Raw genomic sequence first — 13,642 nt, 5'->3', positions numbered from 1 at the left:
GCATTTAAATTAGAGAAGGCATACATTTAAATTGGGATGGGAAAAGGACCTAATGTATTGATTAAAAAACAGATAAAAAATTCCGGGCTTAAAACTGCATATAGGAAAATAGAACATACTACAGTGAGAGGAATGTTTTGACAATATAGTTCGTAGGGCAGATCTTGTTTTTATTTTTAAAAAGTGACTAATAAAATCTCACTCCTGGTTCTACCTTTCTGGACCAGCTCTTAGTGTTTGGAGAGTAAGCACACACTTATTTTGATGATCTGAGTGAAACACTATTTCACAGTCTAAAGAAGATTAAATGGATTCTAAGTACAGCATTCATCTGTTGATTGCAACTGATTTCTCCACAATATATGAGCAAAACTCAATATCATAGTTTATATTCTTATATTTAAATTCATAGTAAATTTGTATTGGCAATTATGATAACCAATGGGCTGGTTTACAGTGAGAAATAACCTGTTTTCAGAGATTAACCTGACTCTGTGCTACATTAAGAGAATCTTCTGAATGCTTCTAAGAGAGAAAACCAGCATTAAATATTGTTACCATTTCTCCTCCTCCTCCATGATAATTTAAATGTCCTTTCACCTCAGCCCTGGATTAATCATGAGATCTTGACTGATCATTACCAAACTGAACCAAGGTTCAGAAATAAAAATAATTTTTTGTGAGAATGTTTTATTTAAACAATATATTGCTAATAGTAAATAGTCCTTTATAAAATACTTTAGTATACATGAATCATTTGCATTTAAAGAATATAATACCTATCAGCCTGTGTCTCAGAATAATATATAAATTTGATTTTGTCATTTGAAATTATTATCCTCAGATTAATATTAGTAATATCAAATATAGTAGCACATATTATACAAATATACAAAAGTATAATTACATTATGAAAGGTGTTTTAAATAAAATCTATAAAGGAAAGCATAATTAAAGATCAAGCTCAACCAATGAAATTTTTTTTCATTCAATATGTACATCTCATTGAAGAATTTTTAGTGGTCAGTGGGGGAAAAATAGTAAGATTAAATAAAGTATCCTTAACTGGAGAAATAAAGTAAATCAAATAATCTATTCCAAATTATTAGGAAAAGAGGGTTTAATAAGTAGTACTTATCAAAAAAAATTGTGATGTCAGATATTTATTGTATTTGATATGTTATTGTTGAAGCATTAAATAGAGGTCAAGTTGATTTATCTAGGAAACAGAATAAATATACATTATTATGTAGAAACTTTTGCTAGCAATGATCCTAAATCTATCACAGCTTCTACACAGTCATGTAAAGAGTCAGAGTGTTAAATGCTATCTGTAGATTTCTATACTGTCAATTGAACTTTAGGAGATATGAATTTTAGGTTATATATTCAAGATAAAATAATTCAATTGAGAAAATAAATATACTTTCTTTTTTAATTTTTTCTTAATTGATACTAGTTTATTTATTTGATGAAGTAATAAATTATAGAATACTGATTTTTGGGGGTTATAATATCTACTGAAGAAGTAGATAGTAAGTACCCTTTTAAAAGTTTATGTCTAATACTGAAGAAATTGAATAAATGAATGCAGTTCTATTCCCTGCTTCAATGGAGTTGTCAGAATGGTGTTAACAACTTTTTTTGTCTTTTTCTCCCAAGTAGGGAAGCTATTCTAAACAATATGTTTTTATTAAGAAAGATGGTATACAAAAATTGGCAGATATTAACATTCTTTACTAGGAGCCTTGAAAGCTAGTCTACCAATATGTTCTTTCTAAAATCTCATTTACATTTATTTATCTGTTTATCTCTATAAATCTTTCCAAAGCAAATAAACTATGCTCTTTCAAGCATCTTCTTAATTTGATAAATGTTTGTGTAATTATATATTTAATGTTACCATTATAAAAAACTAAGATTTCACATATTCATAATTAGGAAAGTTATGTTTTTAAGCTATGATACGATAAAATATTACATTAAGAATAAATAAATAGTATAAAATAACAATAAGGAGACTACTATGAGAATTCATAGACTTTGTTTTACATATCCTTCATTATTAAAATAAACAAACTTTTTTTGCACAGAATATAGGCAACATGAAATGTAAAATCAAGATTCTATTCATTTTCCAGTGCAGTAACCTTTAAAAAAATACTTTAATACATAAGTTACTATTTGGAAGTACTCCGAGATTCTATACTTAAAGTAGAAATTCATTATTTTTATTTGGCTATGACAGAAGCCCGAAATATCTGTAACTGAAATTACTGTCTTACCATATTTTTCCTTCTCACTATTTATCTCATTGGCATGAAATAAATTGAACCATTTGGTTTTGTGCATAATGCAAAGAAGTAATAAGCAATATTATATGTATTCATAATTTTGTATTTTTTTAATATAAAAATAAATATAACTCATATAAATTGCTTTATTTATAGGAACCATACCCTAACCCCACCATTAGAGAGGTTGAGATAAAAGGCTAAACTGGGTATGACAATCAGGTGAATGGTAATCTCAGAAAGAGTGATTTTATTATTAACTATGCTTGACTAGGTTAGATCATTTATGTTAGGAAAATAAATCTTGACGTTTATATGGATAATTTTGTGGCTTACTTGTCAACCTGCCTGTGAGACATGGGTCTGATTTAACTCTGATTGAAAATGAGAACTGTAATACATTATTAATGAACTCAGGGTAATTGTAAAGTTTTATGGCTTAGGGATCAGTGGAAATTGGTTCCATGGTCAGTTTGAGAAATTATGAGAATATACCTTGCACCGACAGTGCTGATAGCTTAGCATTAGTCAAGGTACTCCCACAGCCATGGCCTGTGACAGCACTAATGATAGTCATTTTGTAGCGTGACCATGCATTAGAATACATTTAGAAGAGCATGAAATGTCAAATATTGGAGTAAAGATTTTTCAGCAGTTCTTGGCACAAGAAGCCTTATATTCCCAGAAGTTCAGGTTTCTTGAAATTCTGACCAATGTACAGTAATCTCAGGATCAATAGGAAAATGTAGATTAAAAAATCAATTAAAATTATGTTTAAATAATTATCACTTTAAGCACTAAAATCATATTGCCAATCAAGGCCAAACAAAACAATGTGTAAGTTTGTTTTTTCAGAATTCTCTTTGTGATATTTATATCAATGAATTTATTCATCTCATTTTTTTTAGTGAGTATAGGGTAGGATAAAAGCAAATATAAACCTGATATTTGTTGGAAGATTTCTTTAAATAACCAAACAATATTGAGAAGTTTTAGTTTCAGATAATAAATAACATTTCTATTTACTGAAACAAAATACTTACTATTAATTTACAATAAAAATATCCAACGATGGTTCTACTAAAAGTTAGAATAACATAACAGGTAAAGGAGTGAGTGGGGACACAGAGGCCCAGGAGAGGCCAGGCTTCAACATGTCTCAGTTTTGTTGCCTTAGGTTAGCTATCTATTCCCACTAAGCTTTCTTGTGTCACCTTTGAAGTAGAAATTATTATAGTGATGTTACTAAAAGGATTATTATAAGGGGTCACTGAGATATAGGCAATGGTCGTTTCAGTAACTGAAACAGTAACACACAATGAACACATAAATCACTTCCATTACTATCATTTCAGCACAATAATAATGTTACTTAATAAAAATGTATTGACCATTGAAAACAGTCATGATGAAGCAAATATTGAAATTACTGTTCTATACTTCACTGTTAGAGTGAAAATACTTGAAGATTGTGACTGTGACACATGCCTTCGAAAATGACTACAGTCTTAGTAAGAGCAATTCTACCTGTTGAGACTTTAATGCAGACTGTTTTTATTTATCCTTTAGGCACCGATGATTACATGAATTTTTAAACATAGAGGAAGATGGTAGGTTGTTTATAATTTCAAACAAAATCAGAGAAATTAAGGCAGCAGCAAATGTAAGAAGATGAAAAATTTAGTGTTTTTGAAATAATGGAACATATTATTCATTCTGAAACAGCCCAATGCATTTTTAGTCAACTTATTAAGTGTTTAGGGACTTAGCTAATAGTTTTTCTTTTCTCGTTTTTTAAAATTAGCAAACAGCTTAAAAAAAAAAAAAAAAAAAAAAAAAAAAAACCTCTTGCCCATTTTGGTGAAAATCATTTCTTGAGATTTTTTGAGACAGACAGGTCCAAGCAGATCAATTCTCCACTTTTTCAAAATTGAATCTGATGCAGTTCACACATTATTAGAGATGTGCATAGTGAGCTCCAGTATACTGAGTCAATGCCAGGTGATCTAGTATTAGCAGGTAAGTCCTAGAAGCCATTCTTTCAGCCATGAAAGGGAAGTTGGAAAGGTTGTATACTGTCAGTGAATTTATAGGGACTTATCCTACTTATCCTTACCTGATAAGAATAGAATTGATTAGGAAACCATTACTGATAAAATAAATATTGGCTTAAAAGTCATATTAAGGGTGACTGGACCAAACTCCTGCAGAGCCAGGAGACCAGTTATGCTATTATTTATAGCTTTCCTTTTGGTGTTGTGCATCACCCAGACTGTACTCACTGCTGGCCAGTTTTCATAATAGCACCATTACTACTCTGACAACAAGATCATGACTGTGACATGTGCCTTCAGAAATGACCATGGTTTCAGTAACAGCATTTCTACCTGTTGAGACACAAATACAGACTGGGTTTTTACTTATCTTTTGTTAACGTATATGGGTGTATTTTTATTCCTATCACTAATAAATCAGGAATGACAAAAATAAAAGAAGGCTTTTGAAGTGGAAACAGTGAAGATTCAAAGAAAAGGTGAAATATGAAAACATTAAGGTAGAGAAATCATCTGTTCATTAACTCTGTTCCCCAAAGAACACTACAAGATCCATATTCTCACCAAGGAAGCTGGAAGAGCAGATCACCGCACTGATCATTCAGAACAGGAGAAGGAAAGAGCCCTCCATAGACTGAGATTTAGGCAGGCCAGGCACAGAGTTACAAAAGTTTGAAATAGCTAACATGGGTTACTTTTTAAAATTAAAACAAATTTAAAATTAATTTTAAATAATTAAAAATAAATTTAATTAAAAATTCAGTTCCTTCTGAACTAACAACATTTTTTAAGTGTTCATGTGTCTACAGGCTACCTACCATGTTGGACATTGCATGTCCGAATGTTTCTATTAAATAGAAAGCATTTCTCATTAAATCAAACTCCTTGATATAAGATCAGTTGAATACACTACATTCTGCCTGTTTTTAATTACCAAATTTACTAATTTTCTTTGCAATTAGTTCTTACTTACAATGCCAAAGAGTATCAAAATTTGCCTCCTGAATATATGATCTATACCCAAAACACTGCTTTACATGCATTATACATACAACATGATTATTGCTTTGGAGTTTTTACCCAGTCCACATTTGGAATTTCATTCATATACATATAAATACCTTCAGTGGCTTAGGTTGATTTAAATATCAGATTTTAGTCACACTCCCTTGACTTCTAATTTTTTTCAAGGCATAATTTAAAAAGCATTTTTCTTCTTGGCAATCTTGCTTTGTTTCTGCATTTTTTATTTTGTGATTATATTCTATAACTTTTTTCAATCAACAATTGACCTGCAAGGAAAATAGATTAAGAAAGATGGTTTAACAAATACATCTTTATTTAATTTTTATTATAATATTTCTGATCAGACTTACTGTTCTCACTTTTAGAAATTGTTTACTATATATGATGAAATAACAGTTTGAAATGAAATTCAAAATCTGACTGTAAACATCAAGCGTATGCTGGCAAATAAATATGTGAGACTGCTAGAACACAATAGGCTGTTTAGATTCCACAAATTAAATTAAGGAATCATCTTACAGTAACATACCACACAAAAACAACCACTATGCTACAGAAAATAGAAAAGGGAAAATCAATTATGGTTCAATAATGCCAGTTTTCCAATCAGTTAGAAATTAACAAAATTGCCTTGTTTACAGGATGTCTGATGGCATAATTTTCTAACAGTTTTTCATCTGTGACTATTAAGCATCGTTTGTTTAATTATGAGGAAAAGTACAACAATCAAAATCATCTGAGGGAGAAGCATGTTCATTGTTTCCAGAAACATTAATATTATCTCAAAGCATTTTGTTTGCTATTTTGAAATTATTCTATCATAAGTGAAAGTTAACACATTTTTAAACTTTTACAGACATCTTAATTTTAAGGTGAAATCAAGGAAATAAAATGCACTGCCATGATTGTTATGACTTTTGGGAAAGTATGTTTGTACAAAATTGTGTTACCTATCTGACATTAATCTAGAAAAGAATAGTCTCATCGGTGAGATTGCTTTTGTCTGTGTTCAACAAGCCTCTTTCATAGAAGAACCTCAATTCCAATTTTGATTTTAATGAATATGAGAAAAAATTGAGAGTTAGGAAATTGTAATTCTGTCCAAACTTTTCAAAACATTTCTTTTATATATCTCACTTAATTAACAATGAATTTATTCATGTGTTTTATATTTGCTGCTATTACTTTTTTTCTTTTCATACCATGTAATTTCATTATAAACCTAGAGCATTTACTTCTGTGTCTGGTTAGCCTTACTTGTTAAGTAAGAGTACTAATGTAACAAATAACACATTTGAATATTTATTTCCTCTTTGTCTTTCTTTCTTTAATGATGACAGACCTTAATTCAAATAGCAATCTTGCAAATATATACCTAGACTAGAAACACATACCTTAAGTGTGGATGTCATTCTTCAGAGGCCACAGCCACACAGAGAAGCCTGTGATAATTATTGATCACCCATAGGTTTGTTCACACTCAGACTCGGGGCTAATAGATCCTGGTGTATAAGTAGTACATGAGGAGCTCCAGAAGAGTTGTGTATGATACTACAGTGCTTCCAGGCTTGGCATTGTATACGTGTAGAGGTGGATACAGGTTACCATTGTCTTCACTGATCATTGGGTTTTCATCTCTGTGTCTGTTCTTCCTTCTAAAGCCACTGTTTCCTGATTCCTAATTCTCAGTTCACTTTTCTGCCTGGTTCGATGCTGAGCTCCAGAGAGAGGTCTGAATATCTGGGTGGTATTACTCGCATGTGGAAACCCACTTCTGGTAGTTAGTTTCCATAAATACTTGCTAATTCAGATATGGCCAACAGCTCTACCTCTCTCTACGTGTCTCTTACTGTTTCCCAGGTCCCTGATAGTAGAAGTACTCAGCATACCTCTTAGCCAGACAAGCGTGAGAGAAAGAGCAAGAATAAAGATAAGTAATTCACTTTAACAGTGTAGAGGATAATTTCCACCGACTTTGGACTCAGACAAAACTGAAATGTAATGATAATCGTATTGCTTTTTAGATATGTATCTTTGAACAAGTAATTTTAGCTCTAAAATTGTGATGATGGTATCTATTCACAAACTTGTTTTTGAAGTACAAAGAGAGAATACATATGAAACAGAGTGATGCCTCACACATTATAATGGCTCAATATAATTATTTACCAAGTTAACGGCAAATGATATTATTATTACATAAGCAAAACAATTATTTTCTATGAAGTAAAATTGATTTGGGCTTTATTCTTCTGAAGTTTTATAAGTTTGCGTATAAGAAGTTTGAGATAATTTCCATATAAGATCAGAACTCTCATTACAGTTTAGCTGTTCTGTATATTTTATTTACAGTGTATCAGAAAACACATGCAAAGCTATTTTTTTAAAATTTTGCACTTGATGATGGAAATGATACTAGCATTAACCATATTATAGCAGAAGTATACTATCTATATCTATTACATTTTTGAAATATTATGTATCCCATCACATATTCAAATAATTATAGAAATAAAATATTTTAAGAGGTGAGACATATGTAATTTTGTCTGAGATGGCCTATTTTGCTTCATTATTCAATCTATGTGAGATACGTTCTAATTTGGCATTTTCTAAAGATAACAGAAACATAATACAAACATATTTGAGCCCAATTATTTTTTCCTAATTTTAAGTACCAAGATAAAATGAGATTTTTAAAATCCCACAATAAAAGTTATAAAATGTATTTCTGAATTTATTTCTAATATTTATAGAAATTTTTCCTTGGAAAATTTAATTCGAATAAGTAACAGTTATGATCTATCATTTTTATCTTTAAATCTGTCCAGCAAAAATAAAATGTGGTGTTACAAACCTCTTATGATTAAATTACGTACTTGTCATTTGGACTGTAAAGTAAGTTTGTGTTCCCTCAAATCCAACTTGATTTACTCTTTTAATGTTTGATTTTCTTTTCTGTCAGATAAAAACTGCAGTAGACATTGATGAATGTACTTCTAAGCCTTATAAAAATTGAGGTGTGGGATTTCACTATAGCTGCCTGACAAGTAAATAATCAGATATTTATATGTTTTAGGCCTATCAAATGAATTTTTATTTCAAATAATATTTTTCAGTTCACTGGGGGTTAGAGCTGATGTGTTAACAATTCTCCAAGAGTTGATATGATTCTCCTTAGAAGTGTTAGGCTTAAAATACTCAGATTTTATCTCATAATGTATTTTTAGAAATACATGAGTATTATAGATGCAGCAACTAGGATTATGTACGGGTTGCATCATAAAAGCTTTTTGAACTGTAATAAAGACTGACAATGATATTTAGGAAATACACTGTAAACATCGAATAGTATAATCCTCTAAGTTCATTAGAAAATTTAATTAATCGGAATTTCCTCAAATATTAGTAATAAAATGTTCTCTGTTTTTCCTAAAGTTTTTAGTAAACCTAAGAATGTAAAGAAGAACATATTAATTAGCAACTATATTTATTGTCTTTAATCGTTTAAAAAAGTTAAGTATACAAAAAAAATCTTAAATGTTTATATAGTATTTCCATCCTCTAAAAATTATTCATTGCTTTCAAAATGTAAAGAATTTTTTTATTGAGTGGTTGGTAATACTAAAACCATTTAATAAGTGTGAATGCATGTAAGTAGTGTTCTGCTAAATCTTAAAATCACTGACTTGTATAAGTGGGTAGATTATTAAGCCCTCAGTTTTCAAAAAATGTACCCAAACTCCTGATAGGATATAAACATAGTCTAAGAACTTCAAGAATGGTGAAAACAGTGACTAAGAACTCATGTTCTCAATTTATACGTCCTCCTACAAATGTACTGAGGATAATGAAGAGATTAGGTGAAAACCCACAACATGAAATGAAAATTATATACATTTTACTAGACAGTGATTTGTAGTATAATTATACACAATGACTACTTGCATTATATCATGAGATTTGAAATGACTGAAACTTTTAGCCAATATGCCTTAATTATTAGAGTAATCTTGTCTTAACATTTCTTCTGATATTATATGCATTGAGGTCCCACCCATAATCTTTGGTGAAGCACATGTCAGTCTACGTGGTCATATTGAAAAACAAGGCCTGTCTTCATTAGCCCCGTCAATCAATTATATTCCTTGAAACTTTCTCATTTCAAACAATTCCTTTGTCTCCCAGAGCAGCCTCTCTCTTTTGTGCATTTCTCTGCTCTGAGGCTCTGTGTCTGCCATTGACATCACTACTTCCCTACAATTTGGGGCTCACTTCGTCACTGCCACAAAGGAAATTACATCATACCGTTTGCTCCCAGGTGGAAAGTGTAAGTTCCTGGTTGAAATGTAACCTGAAAATGGATTTAACAATATTGTTTTTGTAAAACTATTAAACTTTGCCTTGGCAGTAGCCACGCAGAAACGTCCCTGTTTAATACCGTTTTGCACACAGTCTTGCTGAGATTTCACCAAGACCTTGAGTAGGAGCAGTCGTGATCATGCAGCCCGCAGGGCAAGGCTGTATGCAATTCACTCAGGAAATTCATATGGGAATTGCAATCCTGGAGAAAAAACAACTTAATGCTACACCTGCTGTGACCCTGAGACTTCTATGTTGGCTAAACCAAAGGAGTGGAAGAAAAGAATAATCACAGAATTCAGGATCAATACTTGCCATGGGATCGGCATATTCTAGTGTCAAAGAGAATCATATGTTTATTATTTTCACTTGTTTTTCAGAGTTTACAAACAGTTCTAAAACTTTATTTTTATTGTTGAAATATGTAAAATCACACAAAATGAGTACATATTTTAATAAATTATTGTGAGATAAGGTAACACACCCTATTAACCACCACTCAGGTGAAGAAATTTAACTTTACCAGATACCCCTAAAGACCCACCGTGTACCTAATGGCAATGCGAACCTCTCTCTTGCCCCAAAAGTAACCACTCTTGTGACTTTCACTTTCTTTTTTAACCTCACATTTTTATCATTCACGTGTGCATTCCTAGGCACCATTTCTTAGGTGCCTGTTGTTAAATTATGCTTTTAAATATATAGCAAAGTTCAATTTCTTTTTTATTTCATTCTGGAACTAATTCGAATTCAGAATTAAATAATTTTATACACAAACTCTCCTGTACAATATCTGTATATCCTTTTTTCCATATTAAGTTTTCTTCCATATTCTAGTTTTGAGAATACAAGGGACAACAAAATCAGAATATAACATTATTATCATTTACTTCATCACACAGCATAGGCATAAAATAACAATAGTACTAATAAAAACCATAATCACTGACAATATTTAAATTTTTTTTTCATGAACTGCATTCATTTTCCTCTAATTTTTGAATTACGTGAGGTACTTCAAAAGGTTCGTTGGGATTTGAATTTCCCGGATGCTGAGTGATGTTGAGCATTTTTTCATATGTCTGTTGGCCATTTGGATATCTTCCTTAGAGAAATGCCTACTTAGCTCTTTTGCCCATTTTTTAATTGGGTTGCTTGTTTTCTTCTTGTAAAGTTGTTTGAGTTCCTTATATATTCTGGATATTAATCCTTTGTCAGATGTATATTTTGCAAATATTTTCTCCCACTCTGTTGGTTGTCTTTTAACTCTTTTAATTGTTTCTTTTGCTGTGCAGAAGCTTTTTAGTTTGATATAATCCCATTTGTTTATTTTTCCTTTGGTTGCCCGTGCTTTTGGGGTCGTATTCATGAAGTCTGTGCCCAGTCCTATTTCCTGAAGTGTTTCTCCTATGTTTTCTTTAAGAAGTTTTATTGTCTCAGGGTGTATATTTAAGTCCTTAATCCATTTTGAGTTGATTTTAGTATATGGTGAGAGGTATGGATCTAGTTCAGCCTCTATGGAAAATGGTATGGAGGTTCCTTAAACAATTGCAAATAGATCTACCATACGACCCAGCCATCCCACTGTTGGGAATATACCCAGAGGAATGGAAATCATCAAGTCGAAGGTATACCTGTTCCCCAATGTTCATCGCAGCACTCTTTACAATAGCCAAGAGTTGGAACCAGCCCAAATGCCCATCATCAGATGAGTGGATACGGAAAATGTGGTACATCTACACAATGGAATACTACTTAGCTATAAAAACGAATGAAATACTGCCATTTGCAACAACATGGATGGACCTTGAGAGAATTATATTAAGTGAAACAAGTCAGGCACAGAAAGAGAAATACCACATGTTCTCACTTATTGGAGGGAGCTAAAAATTAATATATAAATTCACACACACACACACACACACACACACACACACAAGCCGGGGGGGGGGGGAGATATAACAACCACAATTATTTGAAGTTGATACAACAAGCAAACAGAAAGGACATTGTTGGGGGGGAGGGGTGAGGGAGAAGGGAGGGAGGTTTTGGTGATGGGGAGCAATAATCAGCTACAATGTATATCGACATAATAAAATTAAAAAAAAAAAAAAGGTTCGTTGGGAAAATAGAAATGAAAGATAATACAAATATTTCCTCCAACTTTTTGAATTACCCTCTTATCTTTATATTCTGAGCCCACTGGCATTATATACAATGCACTTTCGTTTTTATCCTTCTTTTAGTTTTGGTCCTACAAGTAAATGTATGAATAATGTTAATGTCTGTCTAGTTATCCCATTTGCCTAAGGCTTGTACTCTAGGAGATTCCTCAGGGAGAACTCATGGGAATAATAATTCTTCCATTTTTGTGTGTTGATAATTACAGATCTGTGCCTTTTATATATTTGCGAGTCAGTTTTGTTTGATGTAAAATCCTTGGCTCACATTTTTTACTTCTTTCTTAAATATTGTAAATATTCTTAATTATTTAAATATTCCACTTTTTCTTGCATAATATGTTGGTGCTGAAAAGTCTGATCTTAGTCTAATTTTTTTCTACTACAAACTGCTTCCTTGTTTTTTTTCCCCCCCTAGATGCCCAAAGGGTATTATTTTTCCTTTAAAATGCAGTAATTTTATTAGATATGTCTTAATGTTGGTCATTCTGCTGGTATTTTCTGTGATCTTTTTATGTAGTTTCAAGCTTTCTTTTTCATGAAATTTGTCTTGAATTATATTTTTTTGATATTTGTTTATTTTCATGATTTTTTTATGTTTCAGAGAATCCTTTAATTTACATATTAAAGCTTTTTTGCATAGTTTCAATATTTATTTATTTCTATCAACTATTTTTATCTCTTTCTTAATTTTCATATTATTTGATTTCTTTTTCCATTTTCTAAGTATGTTAAGAAATTATCTATTGTGTTCACTCTTTGTTATATTCATTTTGGTTTAATCTTTATTTCTGAATTATTTACTTTTTATGATTCTTTCCTGAATTTTGTAAACTTACTACTGAGTTTTTTTTAACTTGTATGTATTTTGCTCTCATTGCTTATGTTATTTTCTTAAAGTCTTTTAGTTCATTTTGAAATAATACATTGCAGATTTGATCTGACTCTTGACAATGGTTTTTTTTTTTTGTATTTACTTTCATTATCTTAGAAATTTTTGTTGTCTGTGATATTATTTTATTCTTTATTTTTAAAAATAACTTTGTATTGTAGTTGACCTTGATTATTTCTGTTGCTAATTTTCATACATTAATAGTCTTTTTGGATGTTTAGAAAGAGACTTGATTCAGGGTAGCTTTCCTCACTTCACAGGGCTCCTTTTTTTTTTTTTTAAATTAATGTTGCAGTAGATATTGCTTTGCCTGTTGAGATATCTTAAGTATGTTCCCTTCTCCCACTTTGTCTAGTCTTCTCTTTCCTTAACCTCTATTTTCCCTATTCTGCTCAATTTCTGTTCCACTTTCAACACTTTCTATCCAGTATGGGGCCCTGTTTGGGGAAGTTTTGGCAGCTGAGTTTTGTGAGTTTATGGAGCTATATTGCTCTGAAAACATTTTTACTGTTCTTCCCTTATGTTTACAGATTTTGGGAGTAGGAAATGTTTCTCTCTGTCCATTTTGTGCTCCTGTAACAGAATACCTAAGGCTGGGTAATTTATAAAGAGCAAAACATGATTCTCTCATAATTCTTGAGACCAGAAAGTCCAATATTAAGACAGTGGAAGGTTCAGTCTTTGGTTCCAAGATGACACCTTGTTGCTGTGTCCTCTGGAGAGAAGGAATGTAGTGTCTTCACATGGCAGAAGGTGAAAAGGAATAAAGGGACAAATTCCCTTGTCACGTTGTTGGAATAGCATTAATCCATTCATGAGGGTGTAGTCCTCATG

At 31.4% G+C, this 13,642-nt stretch overlaps 1 protein-coding gene across 1 annotated transcript in view; it reads left to right on the top strand.

Annotated features, from left to right (window-relative positions):
- The window catches only part of EYS (eyes shut homolog), a 1,675,061-nt gene that overhangs the window by 414,222 nt on the left and 1,247,197 nt on the right, over positions 1-13,642 (top strand). Inside the window, 1 exon segment of the mRNA XM_063097631.1 lies at positions 8,353-8,396. Coding sequence (XP_062953701.1) covers positions 8,353-8,396 — 44 coding nt within the window.

The sequence above is a fragment of the Cynocephalus volans genome, chromosome 5 (genome assembly GCF_027409185.1).
Source record: "Cynocephalus volans isolate mCynVol1 chromosome 5, mCynVol1.pri, whole genome shotgun sequence".
In the NCBI taxonomy this organism is placed as follows: Eukaryota; Metazoa; Chordata; class Mammalia; order Dermoptera; family Cynocephalidae; genus Cynocephalus; species Cynocephalus volans.
Note: the sequence above shows the minus strand (reverse complement) of the source record. Positions and strands in the feature narration are given on the sequence as shown.